The 23589-nt window shown below is 40.2% G+C and overlaps 4 protein-coding genes across 4 annotated transcripts in view; all 4 read right to left on the reverse strand.

Annotated features, from left to right (window-relative positions):
• Positions 1-29: 29 nt before the first annotated feature.
• LOC109968099 (endoplasmic reticulum-Golgi intermediate compartment protein 2-like) lies at positions 30-5187 on the reverse strand. The gene is made up of 13 exons (XM_020614127.1): positions 4718-5187; positions 4471-4579; positions 4316-4362; positions 4122-4189; positions 3903-3943; positions 3217-3321; positions 2998-3096; positions 2745-2800; positions 2484-2582; positions 2292-2389; positions 2036-2198; positions 440-519; positions 30-316 (listed from the first exon to the last, which is right to left on the reverse strand). The coding sequence occupies exons 1-13, from the start codon at positions 4821-4823 to the stop codon at positions 260-262; spliced, it is 1128 nt and encodes a 375-aa protein (XP_020469783.1). The 5' UTR covers positions 4824-5187; the 3' UTR covers positions 30-259.
• Positions 5188-6097: 910 nt separating this feature from the next.
• Positions 6098-8430, reverse strand: kxd1 (KxDL motif containing 1). The gene is made up of 5 exons (XM_020614168.1): positions 8293-8430; positions 7863-7982; positions 7519-7671; positions 7406-7452; positions 6098-7304 (listed from the first exon to the last, which is right to left on the reverse strand). Exons 2-5 carry the CDS (start codon positions 7958-7960, stop codon positions 7048-7050), a joined length of 555 nt encoding a protein of 184 aa, XP_020469824.1. The 5' UTR covers positions 7961-7982; positions 8293-8430; the 3' UTR covers positions 6098-7047.
• Positions 8431-10183: 1753 nt separating this feature from the next.
• Positions 10184-15712, reverse strand: sinhcaf (SIN3-HDAC complex associated factor). The gene is made up of 6 exons (XM_020614154.1): positions 15463-15712; positions 12906-13033; positions 12693-12792; positions 12446-12563; positions 12131-12281; positions 10184-11460 (listed from the first exon to the last, which is right to left on the reverse strand). Exons 2-6 carry the CDS (start codon positions 13031-13033, stop codon positions 11166-11168), a joined length of 792 nt encoding a protein of 263 aa, XP_020469810.1. The 5' UTR covers positions 15463-15712; the 3' UTR covers positions 10184-11165.
• Positions 15713-16841: 1129 nt separating this feature from the next.
• Positions 16842-23589, reverse strand: part of LOC109968124 (DENN domain-containing protein 5B-like) — an 18319-nt gene continuing 11571 nt past the window's right edge. Inside the window, exons 14-21 of the mRNA XM_020614180.1 lie at positions 23497-23589; positions 23206-23351; positions 22984-23102; positions 21135-21319; positions 20883-20965; positions 20231-20357; positions 19170-19344; positions 16842-18733 (exon numbers count right to left, since the gene is read on the reverse strand). The exon at positions 23497-23589 is cut by the window's right edge and continues 26 nt beyond it. Coding sequence (XP_020469836.1) covers positions 18550-18733; positions 19170-19344; positions 20231-20357; positions 20883-20965; positions 21135-21319; positions 22984-23102; positions 23206-23351; positions 23497-23589 — 1112 coding nt within the window. The 3' untranslated portion in view covers positions 16842-18549. The remainder of the gene's footprint in view (positions 18734-19169; positions 19345-20230; positions 20358-20882; positions 20966-21134; positions 21320-22983; positions 23103-23205; positions 23352-23496) is intronic.

Genomic DNA, 23589 nt, shown 5'->3' on the forward strand with positions numbered 1-23589 from the left:
TTCCTGCTGTCCTGCTCAGCTTTCCAGTGAAACTGACACATAATTAGTGGTAGAATCACATTTAGTCCTTCACGTGAGAATGAACAGTCACGTCTTAAGCTTTAATCCATCCAATACATTTAAAAAAAATTATAAAAATATTCACACATTTCTAAGCAAAGCAGTGAAACACTATAATAAAATTTGTAAACATTTTCCCAAGCATCTCACTCATGTCTAGTGGGTTAGGCTGACATGGTGAACTGTCAGTTGGCTGAGTTCAACTGTCTGTAGGAACCAGGGCTTTGTCGTTTTTCTGCCCATTCAGAGGAGCCTCCTGACAAAGACAAGAAAATATGGAAACACAGAGTGGGTGAAACTGCCGGTGTCAGCTTCCAAATAGGTTTTAATTCAAAGTGAATACCTGGTCTAGATGGTTTACAATCATGTATTTGCTTACCTTAAGATGTTTGTAGATTCCCATTTGGAAGCGACAGCAAAAGACGTCAACCAAGAACCCAACTATAGCATGAAGCATACCTGCACGTGAGACAAATTTCCACCTGTTAGATGCTGATGTTCTTGAGGGTTTAAATTAAATTGTGTGTGCAAGCTGATGTTTGGATGTAGGAGAGGATGTGGAGTCAAAGTGCACATCTGTGTGTTTTTCCCAAGCAGCTTAACTGTGTCATTTAAGATCAGATGTCTACCCACACGAGTAAAATTATTTTAATTTAAACTTTGAGTTTTCTAGTATCTCCATCATCTTTGAGATAGCCCATGATGATACAATCATCAAATGTAATATTTATGTGAGAAATCCGGCAGCTTTTAAAGGGTGATTTTTAAAGGGAGGTTTTTTTTTTTAAACTTTCTCCTGGATTACATGACAAGGTTAGGCACCTGTAAAGTCCTTAAGTCATACTTTAAGTGCTAAACAAATGGGTCTTCTAAGCGTGCACAGTACCTCACAGTGGTCATGCTCATTAACAAGATACTCCGTACATTTTGCAGTACAACTGACTACTTTTCCAAAGCACCCAATAAATTTTAAGATTGATTTTCTCCTTTAAGGCAGCTGTTTTCAGTTCATGCCAGCAAGAAAATCAACTTTTAGGACTTCAGACTTCCAAGAGTTACTGTACAGTAGGTAATCTACGGTAATGATCTCAGCAGCACTCCCATCAGTCAGACCTTTTTGGTAGTGTAGCTAGATGGAAGCCACTCTGAGGTAAAGGTGCACGACAACCTGGCTGGAGTTTGCTGAACAGCATGAGGAAATGACTCTAATCCCATCCCTATGCCATAGCAGGTTAGTGGCAGCACCATGCGGGGAGACTTATCAGAACTGAGCAGCCAAATACAGAAGCAAACCACCTCCAGAGTGCATATGACCTGAGACTGGGGCAGTGGTCCACCATTCAGCACGACAATGACCTAAAGCCAAGGCAACACCCGAATGACTCAGGACAAGTGTCTGTGTCTGAGTGGCCCAGCCAAAGCCTAGACTTAAAAACCCATAGAGGGACACAGTTCAGACACATCCCAGCAAATCTGGCAGACCCTGAGAGGATCAAACTGGAAGAATGAGATAAACTGCTCAAATTCAGGTGCACAAAGCTTGTGGAGACTTACCAAGGAGGTGTAATTGGGTTCCTACAAACTACTGATTTAAGGGCCTGAATACTTGTGTAAATTTAAGTTTGTTTTTTTTTACAAAAACAAAGTGTGAAAAAATATAGAGGGGTCTGAATACTGTCTGCAGTTTGCTGGTCACCAGCTGCCTCACATCCATGAGCATCCGTACCTAAGTCAGCAGTGCAGGATTAAAACAAGCACCATTCCTCCATACGGGTCAAAGTATGCATCCCGTTTATAACTTTAATCCCAAACAATAAACGTCAGTTATGAAATGCGCCACTGAAATAATTTTCCATGGTGTCTGTTCCTTTGCTAATTTTGGACTTACGATAGAACTCGCACTGACCCCAGGAAAATACACAAATTTTCCCGGCCCACATAAATGAGAGTGTGTGTGTGTGTGTGTGTTCTGGACCTGTGGTCGAGAAAATGCCTCCAATGATGCCACAGAGTCTGACCAGAAACTGCCAGAGAGGCATGTGCTGCTCTGTGACTTTGACCATCAGTGAGTTGATATCATATTTCATAAAGATCCCTGAGACTCCATGGCTGCCTGTAGCATGGTTTATGATTCGGTCCTACAAAAGAATACAAGGAATACAATCATATTCACCTACACACAACATAGCATACTGTAAACATGTACAAGCTTGTGTAAACTTTAACTCTACCTGCTCGGTGACCGAGTACTGATGTGTGTCTGCAGAGACTTTGTAGGTGTTCAGTTTGGTTGGCACGATGGTAATGAAGTACTGAAACATGTGGTTAGCTGGAGAGAATCATCAAAAATCAACCAATGGAAAAAAGCATACCAAAGCATAAATTAAGATAAAACTGGACTATGGCTGACAACACAGACATACAATCAGCAGCGACTTTCTCCGTTCCATCCAGAAGGCCGATAATCCCAGGAATCACTTCTCCAAAGGACAGGTGATCGATCCGATGAGAAAAATTAAAAGCTGCAACATAATGACAAATCAGAACCGTTATCTTTAACATTTCAAGTGTCACCGGAGACACATCTTTAATAGGCAATGTGAATATTGATGCCTTATTGCCAAAGGATGACAACATACACAAAGTAGATGCAGTATGTGAAAAGCAAGAGGTACAAAACTCACAGTCATGGCTGACTAGTGCAGCCAGATGGGCGTGGCCTCTGGGATGGGGGATGGACCTGTGTTGGGAAGAAAAGGTCAGAGGTCAGCCTCAGAACAGTTCCTGCTCTGTGCATCTAACACTGCAATGGTTATGAATTAATGGTTCAAAATAAAAGAACGATATAATATGGTCAAGTCTAGTTTTCATGTTATGGACAAATGCAAATGTTGAATCTATACCAACACGGTGTTTCATAGATATGTAGATACATACTTGCCAACTGTAATGTGGAAATTTCCTGCCACCTTGTTGACATACAGATGTCCATGGATCCTACAGGCACTGAAGGAAGTGGAACTGTCCACAGGAAAACTGACAATACAATGTGGATGGAAACCTTTTACCTCACTGTGTTAGACATTGCATGGTTTATCGTATTATTCAATCACCTCCGCTCCAAACAGGAAAAAGCTTATTTTGAGGATTCTGTACCTTTGAGCAGGCTGAGCAGGAGGAACTCCTTTTATTGCAGCCTTGAAGAGCACATCCTGGAGAGAGTGCTCCACTCTCAGTCGCTCCTGGATGTGCAGAAGAGTCCTGACAGGGAGAGGTGGGACATTTAGAAAACAACCACTGACTTGGAATGAGACAAAACAAACTTGACTCAATAACACAGCATCTTAAATGTAAGCCTTTAATACATCTTCAAAAAAAGAGGGTTTCAGCAAATAAATCAGGTAAAATCTTAATGTTCAAATGAGTTTACTAGTTCATATAGGTTGTATCATTTACTTTAGCTAACAGTGCTGATAACCAGTGAATCAAACATTCTATGGTTACAGCTTCTCAAATGCCAGGATTTGATAGTGAATAATCTCTGGATTTTAGTTGGTCAGAGAACCAAGCTATCATGATAGATCCCCTTTGGCTGTGGTCATTTTTGACTATTTTGTAAAGAAAAAGATCGATTAAGACAAATAACCATGAAATGAATCGATAATGAAAGTGTTAGATGCAACCCTACTACCAAAGGACTGCTAATGTGTAAATACTGGATGAAGAGATGACAGACTACTATTTGCCACTAAAAGACAAGTCCTCAATGAATGTAGTGACAACATCAACATACTTCAGGTGGTGTCCAACACATTACACTTATATCTTGATTTGAATCTTACATGTGCCATAATCTTTGCTGTGGTGAGAGTTCAAAGTTGACCTAAAATGTGAAAAAACACAACTGTCAGACAAACATGAAGACACATTCCCAATGTAACATAAGAGACTAAACCAGATTGGATTTGAGTTTAATATCAATACTTTCCCACTGACATGTTTAACATTTCACTCCTCAGTCTTCATTAATCGGTAAATTAACTGCAGGTACTTGTACTCACTGGATCATAGTTCAAGCCATCAGATGTGACCATGGTATCTGCCAGATCTAGGACATCTGCACCTATATCTGTTCTTTTTACACACACAAACACACACATACACACACAGTCTATAAACAGATAAAAATACCTATTTCAAATGTGAATCAATGCTTTTTCTATTGTTGGGATTAAGTCTACATTCCTGTACTCACACTGGCATCTCATGGCAACTGTAATGTCAACATTTATCCTCAGTTTACTGGAAATGAAGAGCAGATGCAGTCAGGGAACACACGAGCCTAAGACACAGGGTTGAAGCACACTAATCACATTCCTGCATGCATCAGTGCACTTCCTTAGCTCTTACCTGCTGAAGTCTCTGTCCACCTCATACTCGTACCTCATCCATGTGTTTCTGTACACAAAGAACTCCAGGAAGGCAAGGACAGCCATGAGAGTAAATGCTATGAGAGACACTGCAGACAGTAGTACCACAGCGAGTCAGTGTAAAATTAAGTTAATCAACCGGGCTGGAATTTAACTGACTGTATAGCGTTATACAACCAAATGCTACAGTTGTCTTTGTTATAAGTTACTTAGTATCTGTAGCCTACCTGTCCCTCCACTGGCTGTCGACTCCACATAGCTCTCAGGAACTTTGGGGAAAGCGTCCAATTCCTTCACCAGAGTCAGAGTCTTCTTCTTGGTCAGTCTCCTCATCTTAGAAGCGGCAGCAATCTAACTTCAGATGAGTCCGTCATAAAGTTTTCCAAAAGTTTGTTGACACTTGTGGTTTGACGCGACCGCAGAGAAGTAGCGTTCAATCATACACCTGTCTTCTTCTCTGTGCTGACGTAGACCATAACAGCAGTCCAGTTAGCTTAGCCACTAGCTTTAGCTAAAGATAGCTATTTTAGCAGGCTACAACATGACTATTAAAATTAAACCAAATGTTATTGTACCATCCGTTCAGACTACAATTAAGTTCCTTCTTTTGAAAGTTAAACATCAATGAATGTCTAAGGGTAAAATATCCAGGAAATGTGTTTCTTCTTCCTCCTTTTCCCTTCTCATCTCCTCTCGTGGTTCGCAAACCAGGGTACTTTGGTGCATACCGCCACCTACTGCACCGGGGTGTGTCACATACCGCATCTTTGAGAGCTCAGTCCCTTGTGGGTTTTGTAAACAGGTTTCACTGCTTTGTATGTCTGTAAATATGATGTTCATAAACGTCAGAGTCCAGGAAGTGTGCCGTAAGCTACTGTATCAGTTGAACCCATTGTCTGAAAAACCTCATCATCCATCACTCTCTGCTCAGACACAAAAACTGCACCTACAGCCTTAGGCACAGCAGGGCGGACAGTATCATCACACACAGAACAAGACTTTACAACAGCTTTTTCCCTGCCGCAGTAAGACTGATGGCAAATACGAAAATGTGAGAATATATGTGCAATAACCCCCCACTACCCCACCAAGCGTAATGACATAGTTCACTATGGGAAATACTATTACTCTATTTTTGTGTATTGCAGTTTTAATGCTTTGTTGCCTTTATGTTACTTTTTTATTTTAAGACTAAGTTCTTTCTGGCTTTTGACTCCTTACCTGACTCCAAAGGAGAGCTGCACATGAATTCCTATAAGCCTAGACTGTTTATGCATAAATGTCAAATAAAAATCTTGAACTTGAATTTAAATTTCACACCCGCTGGCGGTAGCTAGTGTCAACTGTTGGCTTGGTTATACTGCACACTATAAAACCTTTAAAATAATATAAGCAGAAAAAAAGATGACACAAGAGGAATTTGAGTTGCCTTATTTTCTGCCACGACCTTAAAAAGTTGAATCATCATGAACTCCGACTACAATGGCACAGAGCCGTGCTGCAGTAGCTAATTTGCCATTAACTAATAAATATGTTTGGTCTATTGAATCTACTGAAAAACACATTGTTTATCAAATGTTACAATAACACAGCTGTAGGTCACAACCTTTTAACTGACAAAGAGATTTATATATTTGAGGCAAAAACTTTAAATTAACTTTAAATTAAAGGTAGAATCCACTGTATGAACAAATGTATATTTTCCCACTGATTTAGGACGGTATAGAAAACACAAACACAAAAGCACCTGCCTTCCTGCTTTTTGTTCCTTTGCTTTCTTTTTCATATCTTAAAACAAATGTAAAAAAAAAAATACAACAGAAATAAGTCCATTTTAGGCTGGATTTTTCTCTTTAAAGAAATTAATGTGCATGGCAGAGTTTCTGGATCATTCACACACATAACAAAGAGCAAGATTAACATGTCCCTGAACAGTTTGCTGAATGCCTGACAGCTCCAGGGACACTGACAAGTAACCCTAATCCCTGGCCTCCCTTCAATGAAGGAGCCAAACAAAGAGAAATCTGTGGCAGAGACTGATGAAGCATCAAATGTTGCTGAAAACACTCATTAATGCTTTAAGAAATGTACAGGCAGGCAACCAGTTAAAGGGAAAACCTGAACAAATTAGTATTGGCTTAGAGAATGATAATGCTGCAATGTGATAATATTGGCAATGGTACCTTATATATACATACATATATATGTGCATGTATGTAGTATGTTTTTCATTACATAATTGGTAACAGGTTCGCTGTCAGTACTATGGATATATTTATAGTGAAGTACCATACCACTTCAAGTATTATCTGCATTATTTCAGTGCTGTGCAGGCATTGGACAAAGGAATGCCAACATAGAACCAACAAAGATCCAGAGTCCTCACAGATGATTCACAACCACCTCTAAAAGTTGTGATGCTCTTCCTAACAGGTAAATTCATGACTGGAAAAGTCAGCATATATTGTCGACACAACCTTAAATACACAACATCATATCCTGCTAAAATATTTAAGTTGAAGCTCAGGTTCCAGTGAGTGAAACCGAACTGTTCACTCTATTCTGCTGGAACAGAGTCAGGACCCTCGTCTCGAAGTACGGTGGTTTCTAGAACATTGGAGGTTGGCGTGTCAGGTTGCTCTTGAGAGAGATCTTCAGAGCATCTGCTTACAGTGGGCGAGATCACATCTGGACTTGTGTCACATGACTCTGTGCTCTGCCCTGAGGTGGCTGTTGTGATTGTTGTTGCAACACTGGGGGGAACTGGGTCAAACTCATCATCATCATCCTCCAGGACTGGTGATTCATTGATATCTGCCAAACAGCAGAGATGTTTTACATGTGCTTCTTAAATAAATTGATATGGGGAAGCTCACTGTAATAATACGTTTTAAATAGAAAAAAATCAGACTCACTGCTGAAAGCTTCTGGGTACTGCTTAGAAATCTTCCCTTTGAGTGTCCTAGAGAGACAGAGGAGATCAATAATATGTGTGTGTCTGTATTTGCACATGTGGAGAAGTGTTTACCTGATCCGTCTGAAGATGCCGTCCAGATCTTTCTTCATCTCCACAAGGGTGCGGGTGTGGAGCAGGAAGTGCTCGTTCATCTGCTGCAGTCGCACATTAGACAGGCCGTTGAAGTTGATCAACATTTCATTGGTTTTCTCAAAGCGGTCAAGCCTGTTTTCACAATAATTCAGCAAAGCAACAACAACAATACTGAGGTACAGTTTACAATCAGGCAGATGTCAGTATCTCTGTCATAAAGAAGCAAAGAGATTTACACCAAACAGCACATTCTTTATTTATTAGTATGAAGTACCAGAAAAGCGATATCAAGATAAACAGACTAATGATAGCTGGACACTCACATGTGCCTCTGAGCCTGGATAATGGCGTTAACATCCTCTGAGTTGACCATGCTCAGCATCCTGTTGCAGAACACGCCAGATGCCGTAGGCTCCACCATGACGAAGAGCAAGACAGAAATGCTGCGAATATGAACCTTTATTTAGAAAAGTGTGACCTGAGTAATATTCTTAAAGATCAACATCATTAATGGAACATAGCGGGCGCAGTCCATTATCTAATGAGATTATTTGCATCGGCATCTAGATAACTACATCAAGTAACGTTACCGCACTTATCATCTTCTATAAGAGCAGTGTTCATTTTCTCTGTGATAATTTGATTACAGCATGTTGTACCGAGGATTAACTTTAGAGTTCACTAGAGTTCCCCGTCAGCAGATTGATAGCCTGCCCGCTAAAATAACAAGCGCATCCACAACATTCATATTACCTAGCTCAGGTCCCACGGTGGATATCTGTCTACCTGGGTATTTAATTAATTGTTATTTTTAAAACGAACCTATATCTACACCTCACAGCTACATCATCCGACAGCTGGCTGTAAAATAAAAACAAGGCACTTCCGGGTTTTTTTAAACTTCCTGTCATGGGACAATCGTTTCCGGTCCTTTTCTTCTCTTTATTTAAAACTGCGCAAATTACAAATATACATCATTAAATCTGATTTCGATATTAAATTTTTCAGAAGCAGAAATATATGATAATAAGAACATACGTGTGGGACATTTCTAAGCCATACTTAGAGATTGTACGACTTTTTTTCTATTTTTGCATTATATCCCTGCTCGGGGTGCTGTCTGGATGGTTTGGTGCTGGTCTGTTCTTCAGTAGGGTGCCTAGAGAAACCATCACATTTACGGAAGCAGATGACCAAATATTCTTCCCCTTTGTTTGCAAAATGAAAAATTAGGGGCTTTGGATGTGTTTGTATTACTGTATAATACTGCAAAAGCTGACAGTTGTGAGTATTATTATTATTTTCTGTACTATTCACTTTGATAATGTCTTCTTTCTGGAGGAAAAGTTCACATTGCAATGCATTACCTTATTTTCCTGTTTCTAATGGTTAGTTGAAACATATCTACCAAATTTTAAAAGCCCAAATAAGAGAGGGAAAATACAATTGCAGCAGTTTTGCACCTGTGGTATTGGAGTTAAATACTCCGTAGCCTCGTTCCTACATTACTCAAATATACTTCACAAATGTCAAGTGTTCAAAATGTTTATCCCAGACTGCTGTTGTACTGTATAAGTCAAGACTTTTTGAATTCACAGAATGTTTCCAATAAAGTACTGTAAATCATTTTTAATACAAATGTATGGATAGCTGAATTTGGATACGCCTGCTGAGTTCAGGTTTACCCACCTTAAAGCAATAAATTCAATAAGTCAATACTTCCAGAAAACTCACAAAATTACTTTTATTAAGGGACAAGTAAAAAAAGTACATGATGTATAAAAAATACAAAACCGCTTTATCTAACTTGTAAGCTAAGTAAATGCATAGCAACAGTACATGCAAGTCTAGAGTTAAGTAGCCTACTATTCATGTTTAAACTATAGGCTAAACAGAGGGAAATACAGTTTGGTTCTATCATTTGTTTCAGTCTAGATGATACAGATCCAAAGTGAATGTACAGGATTAAGTCAGGTTGCAAGCAACTCAACTGATGATTAAATAAATACATAACATTTCACAAATATTGACAACCAGTAATCCAACGCAATATCGAAGCCTCAGTGAGAATTACCTTTGATTTCTGATGTACAAAAACATACTACGCATAAGCTAGAGGTGAAAAGAATTCATAGTATTACACTTCTAAGTGGGGGTAAGCAGTGATACAAATAAATATGAAATAAATAAATAACGAAAATCATATAGGAGCCACGCGGCTCACCCAACCCCTTATGTACATAACACACCCCCTGCTCCCAACTACATCTCATGTATGAAATTTCATATTAGTGTTCATTTTAAGAAGACCACAAACATACAAATGACCTCGGACAAGCACGTGTCCATAAAAAACCTGCATTGATTTGACATTGGGTGAATTTCAATGTGCTTTGGCTTTCATTTGATAAATAAAGTAATATTAGGCTATATATCACAACACATTTGTGGTATACAAAAGGCAATGGCATAGAATTTCAGCTCGTATAAAGTCTTTCACCATATACTGACCCAGGAAGGAGGGAGATTACTGATATTAATATTGCTGAATGACTATAGACCACTTGTGTATTTCGCTGTAGCATTGTGTGGTATTACAGTATTACGCAAAAACACCTCTATTCTCCTTTTTTTACATATAAAAATAAGTTAAAACTTCAGAGAAATTGATCAAAACAAACAAAAAATAAAAGTAAGATTTACAGCTTATATAAGGCCATGCAATTTTAGTAGACTCATGCATCAGATCATTAGGTCTCTTGGATGAGTGGCTTGCCATTCATGCAAAATGCACTGTGTTGCTGAGGCCACAATAAATATAGCTACTGTCTCTTTTGTTCCTTAATACCAATCCAGAATTAACACTAGCACTGTCTGTTAACACATAATTAAGGCTGGTGTATTTGCTGTTGAAGCTGTGAATAGGCCTTATTCAGTTGGGACCCACATACGAACCTATCTGCACACAGAGACACTAACCCAGTCTACAAACACAAACTCTTTGATAGAAGTGGGTGTCAGTGGGAACAGACACAAACACAGGGGCTACTATACAGGTCTGTGCTCTGTCAGTGTGAAATGGCATTCACTGCAAGACGAGATGTCCACCGTTTCATAAAAGAGAGATGTACTCAGAACAAGGGCAACAAAACCAATCCCTTTATATTAGTCATCTAAGGATACTGTATATGCTTAGACCATATCCACACTGAGAATGGGTTCAGCTGTGAAATGTCGAGTAATGGATTTCAAGTAGCACCTTTTTCTATAAGTAAGTGGATCTATTGCATTTTGGAATAAAATCTTTTAAATGTACCAGCAAACTAGAGCTCCAGCATTTCACCTAAAGTAGATCAAAAACACCACGAGTCCATCATCAGGATGGCAAAAACATTAAATACAAAAAGAGAGAAAGAGAGAGAGAGAGGGTGGAAACACAGCTGTCCATAAATTACCATTTCAACATAATAAACAAACTTCCAACGTTATTATGGAGAAGATTGAAGGATTTTCAGCTCCTTGATGATTGAAGGCAATGTGAGGACATTTCTTTCTGCGAGTGCTCAGGAAAAAACAGCACCCCAGAATTTCTTCAGAAATGTGCGCAAGGACCGGGGGGTTGGGCTTTACCACCCTTCCTCGGCCACCGCCACACTTCTGGCTGGGGGCTCTGCATTTTCCTCACACACTGGCGTCTCCTTCACTTCCTCTTCCATCTGGGATTTTTGCCCGCTGACATCCACACCCACATGGCTTTCCTCTACCTCCACCTCTTCCTCCTCCTCTTCCTCATCTTCTTCCTCCTCCTCTTGTTGCTGCTGTTGTTGTTGTTTGTTGCGGCAGCACGGTTTGAACAAATGGGGGTCGATGAGCACCTCCCCAAAGCGCCCTTTGTAGATGATTCCACAGCACACCTTTTGCCTAGACAGAGCATGGCACATCTCTTCAGGTGTATGAAGCAACATCAGTAAATCTATTAAGGCCTGTATCTGTGTTTTACATGCTTTAGGACATTAAATACAGTGATAGTGTAACTTTGACAGGGGAAACAGTCACAGGACACAGCCTGTACACACCCTCACTGCACCGAGAAGAACTTTAACCAGGCAACAAAAGAGAAAACACCTGCACGGGTTGACTAATGGAGTGTAGGGCTTTAATAAACTCACACCGTGCCTTTATTTTCAGTGTTACCTAGTCTTGTAAAAACACTTTTTGTTGTTCTGCTGCTGTATGCGTCATGTGCCTGTTAGCCCGCTGCACACAATAATACATTACGTAGTGCAGTCCGTCAACCAACGTACTTCAAATCCGACAGTCATCGACTTTGTTGAAAGACTGTTCCAACAAGAGAAACACTGTAATCCTCTGTATTTATATAAAATTTTGGGCACCTTACAACAATAATACTAGTAAATTTGGTATTCCTTGTTTAGAGTGGGCATGCAGCCGGCAATATTACTAGTCCACTGACAAGTCCTGCATTTAAAAGACAGGCTGATTGTGATGTAAAATTTTCATATCGTTACATCTGTGCTTAAGAATAAGCCAGAAGATCAAGGAAGTGTGACTGCTTCACAGTCTAACATACCTCTTCCAGTAGGTGAGGTCCAGGAAGGAGAAAACGGGGGAACGGCTGGATCCTCGGCTGAGTTCAGTGTCAGAGCCGTCATCGGACAGGTTGCTGTAGCTGGGAGACTGAGCCGGAGAGGCACTGGAGGTGGTGCTGTGAGCATCTGAGTCTGGTTGGCAGAACAAGGCATGAAAAGTGAAGGATGTGTGTGTGTCACATATGATGACAAAAAAACAAAATTAAATAATCTACACCTCAAACTCTACTCAACAAATGAGTGGATGGCATTAAACACATAACTGTGTTATTGATGGCCAAAAGTACAGAACTCACTGTTTCTTTTAAGCTCTTTCTGCAGCCTGCTGATCTGGCTGGGCTTTGCTTTCTTGGAGATGGACTTCTTGGGCCTGGAGGTTATCTTTAGGCTGGGACCTCCCCTGGCATCCACCACCTGTATGGAGGAGAGGGGAGGAGGAGGGACAAATGTCTGTGGTGAATGAGTTTGCATAAATCAAGTATTGTATCATGACCAAGGAGCCTAATAGCTCAACATAATAGCAGTAAAGTGAACCAGACTCACGTGGTTCCAGTTCTTCTTGGTTCCCACTGGTAGCTTTTTCCATCGTTTCACCAGGAGCACACAGGCATTACAGATTTCTCCCGATCGTGTTTCACTCAATCTGCATTGATTACGAGGAAATAACAAGGGGAAATGTTCAGAATCAGTTACAGCCAGTCTCCACATAAACGCCGATCTCCCTTGAAACCCTGCGTGTTCAGGTGCGTCTCCTACCCGAAACAGCTCCTGAATTCCTTCTCGTATCGCTTACTGTCCGTGAAACGAGAGCTTGACGACTTTGCGCGGCAGATGCAGCAGCCGTCCAAACTCCTGTACATTTTCGGCTTATGAAAGCCAAACATCTACGTGCAAATAAAGAGTTTAATATTAACATCTCAGACTCCTATCAGTGTACGTCCCTGCAGCCGTGCATTTTGTGGTTCGCATCAGGGCTGATCTTTTCATTTCAGATTCGTTTAATGCAAAGTCGTTTTGAAAGAATCGCGTATTTTGCCGCTATCAGCACCAAAACATGCAGAGACTCTGCTGTGACCCACATAGGAGGAAGTAGGTCAACAGTCAGACAGCGTGTCAGACAGATCACCATGCTGCGCCCACAGGATGCAAGCTTCATCTTGGAAACTCAAAACACAATAGAAGCACGCACTTAGTCCGAGCGTGCAGGCTGCAGAGGATTCATTAATTGTTATGGTTAAAACCAAGATACGAACCCAAGCTACGGCCAGAGAACTGCAGGAATATGAATGTGTCAGAGGAAAATCACTCGCGATGCAATAAGTGCATGGTTATGCTGAGGAATTATAATTTATGTTGCTAGGCAAAATTTAATCTCTACAGCACATGTGGACCTGAACTGCGGCAAACTGCGAGCCGCGCCCCCCACCCTGCATTTTTTGCCATCAATCCTGGGGGTCTTCTGACAGTGCAGTGCCCACAGTGAGCATGCAGAGAGCAGGGAAATCAAAACACAGCTCACTCTGCTGCATATGTCTGATACCACTTAACGTTGGGCAATGTGGGGGGGAGATGAGAACTAGAAACCCTCTCCTGAATGCTCATAACTAATGCCACCATCATCTACTGTATGTTATTCCACAGTGTTTATTATTACTCAGTATCTAATACGACATGTCTTAACCCCTTACCCTATACCCCCATTCACTTCAATTATTCTGCACAAGATCAAAAATAATCTGCACAAAATAAAAATGTTACTGTTCATCAACCATTTAAACACACATTTAAGTCAAATGGCATTTTAATATGAAAATGACAAGTTGTCTAGTTGACAAGAGAGTGGGCGAGAGTGGAAAAAGTAACAGTAGAATTCAACACAACAAGTGCATAAAAGTTATACAGTAACTAGCCTATATAAATCTGTGCATCATTATGCAGAGATCGTTAGCCAATATAAATAATAGACATACATACAACAATAATGCAAAGATAAAATAAAGGCGGCCTATACCGTGATTTTATAGCTGGTACTACATGAAAACAACCTTGTATCAGTGGGGTTCGTGGAGTTTGTAACAGGATCGAACCATTTTCCCTTTCGAGTGTCTCATCTGTACGCTGCAGACGATCTCTGCAGCAAAATACAGTACGTGACGCAACTTAACATGGCAACACACTTCAAAGGCGGAGGCAGTGTGGGGAAGGGGGTGTGATGCGATTTTCCGTAAAACTGTAATATTAGAAGGAAACTGCAAAAATCCTCCTGAAAGAAGTCAAGACTTGCGAGAACAACACCCGCGCCCTTTAAAATAAAAGAAGACACCGAGAAATACGCCTGTTTTTATCGAGCGAAAAGTGCAAGTCGCCAATTTCACCGCCCACTCCAGTGAGGAAGCATGGCATGCCACACGACCTGCTTCATGCGCACCCATTTTATGATGACCGTCCTCTGCTCGACGATGCCCGACTTCCCTTCCCATCATTAACTTTATGTAATGAGATAAACCGATGTAAATACATTGCAAAGACAGCAGCACTTCTTTTTTATTTTAATAAAAAGCTGTTCTCAGATGATCGCGTAATTTGATCTTTACTCTTTGTTATTCCAGAGCCGCGTCACTGCAACAGTCCACCCTCAACTACAGGCACGAAGTTCAAAGAGACGGCTTTCAGAAACTCGGCGTTTATACTGTTTTGCGCCACAAAATTACATTTTTTACCCAGATTGAGTTTCATAAAGCGTTACCAGAGAGTTTGTGTTTGCGGTAGCTGTTTTGTTGACAGCAGCGTCCGCGTGCTGAGACGCATCTCTGGGCCGGGTGGGCGTGAGACGTTCAACTTGGCTTATTAAGCAAGCGTAAATGTGTAGCAACCTAGACTGCAGGCGCACTACAGCCACAATGTCGTAATTAATGCTTTTTATAAGTGTCGCACACATTTAAGCCACATTTCTGCAGCAATAAAAGGAATGCTTTCCTCCCAAAGCTAAATGCTTTGAAGCGGCCAGTGACAACAACAATCGACCTTTGCTCGTAGTTCTTGCACATGAATCCCCCTTCTGACACTATTAAACACATCTTTGGGCCTATCTTGCATTCCTTCCACTTTACCCGGTCACTTTAACTGTTTATAAGGCGACTTATACATCAGGCTGACCAACCAGCTGGCCCTGCAGCAGGCCCTAAAAGAGCAATTGTTCTGAGACAACTCGAAGCGTGTTTTGAATTGCATGTCTGAAAGCACTGTTAGCTTTAAAATCCCTTAAAGCGGAAAAGACCAAAGCAAACAAAAAAAATCCGGCTGCATTAATTACCTTGCTGCAAGTGGCGTTAAGCTGATACAAAGTAATAGTCCTTGTAGCGCGTCGATACGATGGGACTATTATGAAAATCAACCCGCATCAGTAACCCGCTCTCTTGTTGATGTCTGCGCTGGTGGACAGGACTGGATAGTTGTGAACATAACGCGCATGCGTCGTATCCACACCTCCATTTCAGAGCAGAGCAGAAGGCTTTTTTTCTTTTTCTTCAATCAAACCATTTACATAAACGACGTGTGACGTGTCTGTGCGTCTGCATTCTACTGGCCTTATAAGGACGGGAACATTGCGCGGGAACAGGGGGCTCGGCCCCGGTTGCTATGGCACATTGGAGAATGTAAGCAGAGGGGCGGGGCCTGTCGTTTACTACAGAACGCCAGATGGCCCGTCTGGTGGCCTACGGTGTTTAGGAGGCTTCACCGTCTAGCACGGAGTTAAGCCAGTTAAGCCTTGTTTATTTCATTTGCGTGACCACAGACCAGATTAGTAGTAAATAAAAGGTGGCTGAAACATGATTCCGATCCAGTGGTCAGCTCTGTCTTTGTCTTTGTTGTAGCCTATAACACCCCATCAGTTTGACAAGACTGGAACTATAGGCATACGTTTATTCAAACACTGTAGGAAGTATTTTCTTCCTATGCCACTTTATAGTTATAAAATACAATTCAGAGGGAAAAGTTGTAGACTTTTTTATTTCAATTCTGCACACAAAACATGAAAATACAGTGGTGGACAAAATACTTAGATCTTCTACTTAAGTAAAAGCAGACCACAGTCTAAAAATACTATGTTACAAGTAAAAGTCCATAATTTAAAACTTAAACATACTAAAGTATTAGCATCAAAAATGGTTATACTTAAAGTAGCAAAAGAGAAATTAGCCGAATGTCACATTAAACATTAGTGTATATTACTGGATCATAATTATTGATACATTATTATGTTCACTGCTGTAATGTTGTAGTTGGTAAAGGTGGAACTAATACCTTATATGCTTATAATATAAATCATTAGTAGCAGTCCTATAGGAAATATAGTTTAAAATGATCTCCAGCTCAACTAACTTTAAATCAAATGTAAAATCTAGTTTTTATATTAATATATAAGTAATAATAATCCAATAGTCACAGGGGCCATATGTTTGCATGTTTTAGTTTCCTAATCCTTACATGCTTTTTACTAAAGGAATATTTTTAATGCAGGACTTATACTTGTAAAAGGGTTTACAGTGTAGTATTAGTACTTTTACTTAAGTAAAGGATCTAAATCCTACATAAGAAGATTAGGGCCACTATAAAACATTTATTTAAGTTTTGACTTTTTTCCTCAGAATTTTCAGACTTTAAAGATGACTTTTAAAAAAGTCAGAATTCTGGAAAAAAAAAGTCAGATCTAAAATTTTTTACAGTGGCCATAATCCTCTTCCTTAAAATTCAATCCAACCCAATAGTTCTGCTATAAATACTTTCAATAATCACTTCCCCTTGTAAACAAAAACCAGAGTGTTTCAGGTCACTTCTGTCTTCAAAAAAGCTCGGAGGGCAGTAAAAATTCTGAATCACAAGCATAACAAAGTAGATTTTACTTCAAAACTGTTGAACTGAATGCATTACTCTGCACATATTTGTTTGGGTCTTCCCTTGTATGAGGCCGTTTGGTGATATGGCCGAGACATGAAAAACACTGCCCACACCATCCTGAAATTGAACTATGGAGCTTCAGTCAGAAGACGTAGCCAAACACAGTACAGAAATCACTGGTCAGGTTTGCATTTATGCAACTTTAAAAGCCAAATCCTCTGGAAACATTAGATGCAACTAGTCCTATGTAATGAGTATGCAGTACACTTTTTACTATACAAAAATCTTATTTACTTTAAGATACCACAAACTGAGGTAAAACCAAAGCATGTCAGTTATGCCAATATTATCTTTAATCTTTAACACATTTAATAAATAACAATTCATTATTGCTTAATCTAATCTGTATTTAAATGATAATAAAGGCTTGGTCATTGTGGATTACATGGTGCTTGCAGGACAGTGCAGGAGACAGTATTTTCATACTTCTTCAACTCTTAAATGTGACAACAACATAATACCTAGTGTTTTCAAGAACCTGTGCTCTATTCATTGTCTCATTTTTACAAAGACAACTGAACAGTTTAAAAACAAACAGCATAATCCACATAATAAACAAAGTGTGTCCATAGTGGAATCTACCATTTTACAGAGACACAAGCAAGATGCCTTTATACACAAAATATACCACAAATCCATTACACCATAATAACAACTGGGCACAATTCTATCAAAGATGTAATGAAGCAAAATATTTACAATGAGACAGGGAAAAGGCTTTCTGACAAAAACCTAATTTAACTGACACAACTTGGACACTAGTTTGGTTTCAGAGTTTCACTGACTCAAGTTTTCTTGAGCTCAACTCTAAGCAGTATGTGACCCTGAAATAAACAATGAGGCCATAAAGTACACCGTATCAACAAGAGCATAATAATATCACATATTATAGAGTAGGAACATTATCTTTTGTGAGTATATTTACTAAGATATCCAATGAATGATGACAAGAAAAACGTTAACACAATAAGGCCTGAGTTTTGATATTTCAGATCACAGCATACTAAGACATAAAACAAATTTTGGCCATGCATGTGTTTAGTCTAAAATTCAAGTGCAAGCAATACAGCAGTAGGAGAGTAATATTTGTTCTAGGGTTAGGTACAGTAAATGGTGTGAGCTGCGAAAATATGTACAGTAGATGTATGAATATAAATGACTCTATTTCTCCTCGAGGAACAGAATTTCACAGTGTAAACAAGCTATTTCCTGAAGCAAATACAGTATGTAGGACATTTACATCAGTGAACAAGGCAATATGTTTGGAGCATCATTTGCCAGTTACTTCATCATCTAGTCCACTGTCCTTTTTTATGACAAAGTCACATTAAGTGTCTGAATGCATTTCCTTTTCCTGCACATGGAAAGATGAATATTTTCAACCATCATTGCTGCAGCTGTTTACAGGGCAGGGGCCAAACTCTGTGCTTCTCTGTCAGGGTCACAGGTCAACTCCTTTCACCAGTGCTGTCTCCAGAGTGATGGTGAACTCATCGAGTGTGTGTAGGATGCGCGACAGGGAGTGTACAGCTGCACGGTCCCGCAGCAGAGCACCTTCCTCGTACATCCGAGCTGTCAGAGGACACTCTGCCAGCAGGGGGAGCCACTGAGGGAGAAGACGGTCTCTGCCAAATAGTACAGGTCAAGAGTCAACAATGGTTCCACAAACGCCCAATGAAATGTGGTACTGAAGTAGAGTTAGCTGCAAGACAAAACTAGTGCCATGTACTTTCTTTTGAAACAGGTTTCAACTTCATTCATTAACCTGAATGTTCAGTTCATTCAATGCCATTTCAAAGCACAGGAACAAGAACTTAAATTACCAAGTTAAAAGCACTGGACACATCTCAAATACATTCCTATACTGCTAACTGTTGTTAAAGCAGTTGACAGAACATATAAAAGGAAAAACCCATTTGAATGTGCACATCTCTACTACTGTAGATAATAATCGGAAGAATATTTTAAAACTATGTCCTTGTTTCTACTTTAAATGTCATGTAGATCAGAACTGGTGGTTAGGGAGCTTTTAAACTAGTTTTTAATATTATGACCACTCACCTGATTCCCAGGCAAACAAACAGCTGGAACTTTCCTTCTTTTCCAATGTTTCGTGGCGAAACATTGATGGCATTGACATAGTGGCACAGAGAGTCACAAGGTGGACCCTTTGTCAGTGTTGATCCATGTAGGTCACCCATCTGATCATCAGTCTCCATGGATGCCACTGCCTTCTCTATGGGAAAGTGTTAATAACATATTAATATACTGACTGTCAGTAGCAGGCCGTGCATTTGGTACTTGGGCCTTCAGTGGAGACTTACCCAACTTAATTCACCTCTTAATACCACCACTGTACGTCGCAATTATAGAAACCATCAATGCTATACAAAAACGCAATATAATAAGGTGTGGCATTACAGAGAGAGAGGTATTTCGCGTATTGAGGGTGAATACCGTTTTTACTAAAGCAAGAAACCCAGTTAAGACAACTCCAAAACCTCTACACTACAACTGCAACTGTGATCTCTGCGTTTCAGTTCCATCGTAAGCCCTTTTCTAGTTTTGCTCTGACCAACCAATCAGAGGACGGAAAAATGCTGACATCATTGTGGGCCAGCTAGCTGGCCCTGTGAGGCGAATTTGAAATCTGATTGGTTAAAGAAACAGTCCCATTGCTAATATAGTTTAAGTTACATGGGCCAGCACTTCTGATTCTGAAGGCCCTGGGCAGATTAGATTGACATGGCAACACATAGAGGCTGAAATCTGATTGGACAAAAAATCTAAGAGAGAAATACTACGAAATGAAGAGAACAGACTGTTGGGAATAAATTAATACAATTTCATGGAACAAATATTAGAATTTCGGTTGTAAATGTAGGTCAGTGCTTCTAATAGTGTTTAGGCCAGCAAAGAAGGCCTTGCTGGCCCTGACGGCCCACCACTGCTGACAGTATAAGAATGGCTGTTTAACAAAACATATTAATCATGCTTGGTTGCATGTAATTTCTTCTGTCAAATTTATATTCATGGCCAGTAGATGGGGATAGGAAAGAGATGTCATCACTTCTAATGTTTATGTTGGATGCTCTTAATGATCTCACACTCTCAGTACTTACCCACAAAGTCCCAGACAAACACATTCCTCTGGAAAAGACGGTTGGTTTTGAACCCATGGAGGAGGAACTTCCCCAAGGAGAGCACAAGACCTCCTTCACCACATAACAACACTGTCAAGTTTCCCCTCTGGGATGAAAGAAATAGGATCAGAGTTAACAGAGGTACTGTAAGCAAAAGGCCCATCTTACAACTTAAAAAAATTTGCTCATAAGTGATAAAAGACACTATAGTTTTCCAAAATCCCCCACAACAGACAACAATTTGTTTAATTTTTTAATTTAAGAAGGTTATTCTTTCATTTACTAAAAGGCATCTAACAGAACAGATCTGGTACATTCAAGCCTGTGCACTAAAGCTGTTATTCCAATAAACTGGAGGCCTACTACAGATAAACTAATATGATCCATCAAGTCTTGTCAGTGCTTTTAACTTGCTGTTGAGATGAGAGAGAGAGTGTAGTCTGATACAGAAATGAGTGTCATGCTGGAGAAGCTGGGGTAATGAACCATGTTGGAGATAAAAATAACACATGCAGGAGGCAGACAGCCTAACACATCACTGAAAAAATGCTCTTCTCTGCAATAATCATTTTCACACTTAGTGAGCTAGCAGGTTAAATGAACGTAGGAACACACTATTATGAACATATACCTCTTGTTCGTGTTTGTGGAAGTATTTAACAAGGTTATTTGCTGTGTCCCTCATGTCCTCTTGAACCTCAACAGGCAGCATTCCTAAAAAGATAAAAATAGTTACAAATAGAAACATGAGGATGAATGAGGACAAACATGAGAGGAAGAGAACAGAGGCTCAATAGAAAAGTGATACAGGAGGCACAGTCTGCTATTGTAATGAGCTTATCGACAAGCAGGTCAGCCATTGTACTAAAGAATGTGTACGTACTGCTTCGGCCGCCAAGTGATCCCAGCAATGTCTGTACACCCTGAGAGGGTGAGGCCAGCTCTGGAGGCGTTCCTGTCCACCTTCCAGCATCCTCCTCTCCACCAGGTGACACCAGCTGTCCAATTAGAACTCTTTCCAAGCTGCCATCACCCACGCCTTTCCCCAGCCATCGGCCGCATGGGAACCTGAAGAGAAAGAGGACCCAGCATCTCATTTTATACATATATATATATATATATACACATATATATATATATATGTGTGTGTTTTATTTTTATATTTATACTACTTACATACATACTTGCAATTTATAATAGAATTTAAGCTTTCCCTTTAAGCATTAAAAGATAATGCAGGATGAAGGTTACTGTATAGACTGTCGAGACAGTTTCTCACCACAACACAAAGGACAGCAGAGGAGGTTTTGGTTTCACTGTGGCTTGTGGCCTTTGAAACACAATTTTCCAAGTAAAACTTTTATCAGTGGAAACTGATGCTGATGCTGTCTCTATCTCTTCCTTTGTTCATATCTGTGAATCAATCTATTCAGTGCTCCCATTTGAAAATGTATCACACTTGATTTCCTATAAAGAAAAACTCATTCATTATCAGCTACAGCTAACATAGCTCTTATACAGCTAATATATACTGCTAACAAGGTCAATGTCAAGGTCAACGGTCAAAGTGTTTATTTGTCATATGCACAGTTAGGAAACATGTTTCCCTGTGCAATGGAATTTTTACTTTGCTGTCCACATGAATACCACACAATACAAGTGAAATATAAAGTGAAGTACAGAGTAGATGAGCAATAACACATCTAAATAGGCAGTAAGAAGCAAATAAAACTACAACAAGAACACAAGATAATGCAGAGAGAATATGTGCCACATGGGAGCCGTGAAGTGCAAATATTCACCAGTGAGTGTGCAATTATGCCTATGCAAAATGAGTATGTAAGGAGTACAGATGGAATGACATGAGGTAATTCCTGAGTCAGCTGTTTATGAGTCTGATGGCAGGCAGAAAGAGAGAGTTTTTCAGTCTAGAAGTCCTGCATTTCACACTCCTGAGCCTCCAACCGGAGGGTAGGGGTATAAACAGTTTGTGTTGGTGGTGGGTGGGGTCCTTAAGGATAGAGGCAGCTTTCCTACCTACCCTGCGGTGGTAAAAGCTCTGCCAAGAGGGCAGTGGGGTCCTGGTGATCTTCTCCGCAGTCTTTACCACTCTCTGCAGGCGCTTGCAGTCCATAACAGCAGTGCTGCCATACCAGACAGTGATGCAGCTGGTCAAGATGCTCTCAATGATGCAGCTGTAGAAGTTGCAAAGGATCCTAGGAGACATGCCAAACCTCCTGGCTCCTCTGTATGTAATCCCTCTCTCTGCGGTTACTTGTATAGTTTGAGGGCCATGCTTCCTAATAAGCTTGTGTTGTGTGGTGAGTATTTGTTTTTCTAACTAACTTTAATAACCACACTGGTCATTTGGTATGTTTTAGCTCATTTACTAGAATTTATATTACAGAAACCCTTTTTCGACTAGACCTTTAGACTTGTTAAATAAAACTGCAGTGGCCTAAACTATGCTTTAGACAGATACTCCATTACAGTGAATATGTAGTTACCGATTTTCTTTTTTATTACCATGTGATGAAGCAGCTTTCTTATCTGAATGTTTAAGGGAGCTCAGACACTTGACATTTGACAGTCGGCATCATCTAGATGTCACCGTAGCTCAAACACATCATCACACAGGAAGCTGCTGTCCACAAACTCGTTTGCATGGTTAGCTCCTGTGCTGTGAAGTCACAGCCAGTGTTCATGTATAAAGGTAAAAGGATGACTCTTACTTGTAGGTGTGCCCAGTGATCTCATTGTACACCATCACACAGTCAATCAGACACTTAGCCAGCAGACCAGAGTTCTCCTGGCCCAGCTGCAGAGTACTTAGTCTGCCCAGGTTTTTGCACTAAGATGAAAAATCACAAACCACAGTTAGAGCAGTTCTACACGTCCATCTTTGTCAGGTTGGATGTTGCTTTATATGTCCAGCCTTAATGCTGTATACAAACCTGGAAAAAAATTTCTTGTGTGTTCTTTGGCATCTGCCTAACTCCTGAATCACCCAGTTCTCCTGATACACACACCCAGGGGTTAACTGTTGCCATTGCAATGCTAAGCTTCTTCATAGGTACAATAACAACACGGTATGGAATATCTGGAGAGACACATTACACCAAGGCCAGTCATATTAATGTCACGCTTACATTGTCCAGTGCTTCTAATAGTGTAAAAACGTCCTTGAAAGCCATAAAACTTCCAGTAACCTCTGCAGTTTTACTGTTAATGTTTATAAGACTTACTGATGGAAGTGAATACATGTGTAAAACAGAGGTAGTCTACAGTGTTGAGAGAGAGCAGGTGGAACAAAAACTGCTCCCTTTCTTCCTCACAGA

Source organism: Monopterus albus, unplaced genomic scaffold (assembly GCF_001952655.1).
Source record: "Monopterus albus unplaced genomic scaffold, M_albus_1.0 scaffold5.1, whole genome shotgun sequence".
NCBI lineage: Eukaryota > Metazoa > Chordata > Actinopteri > Synbranchiformes > Synbranchidae > Monopterus > Monopterus albus.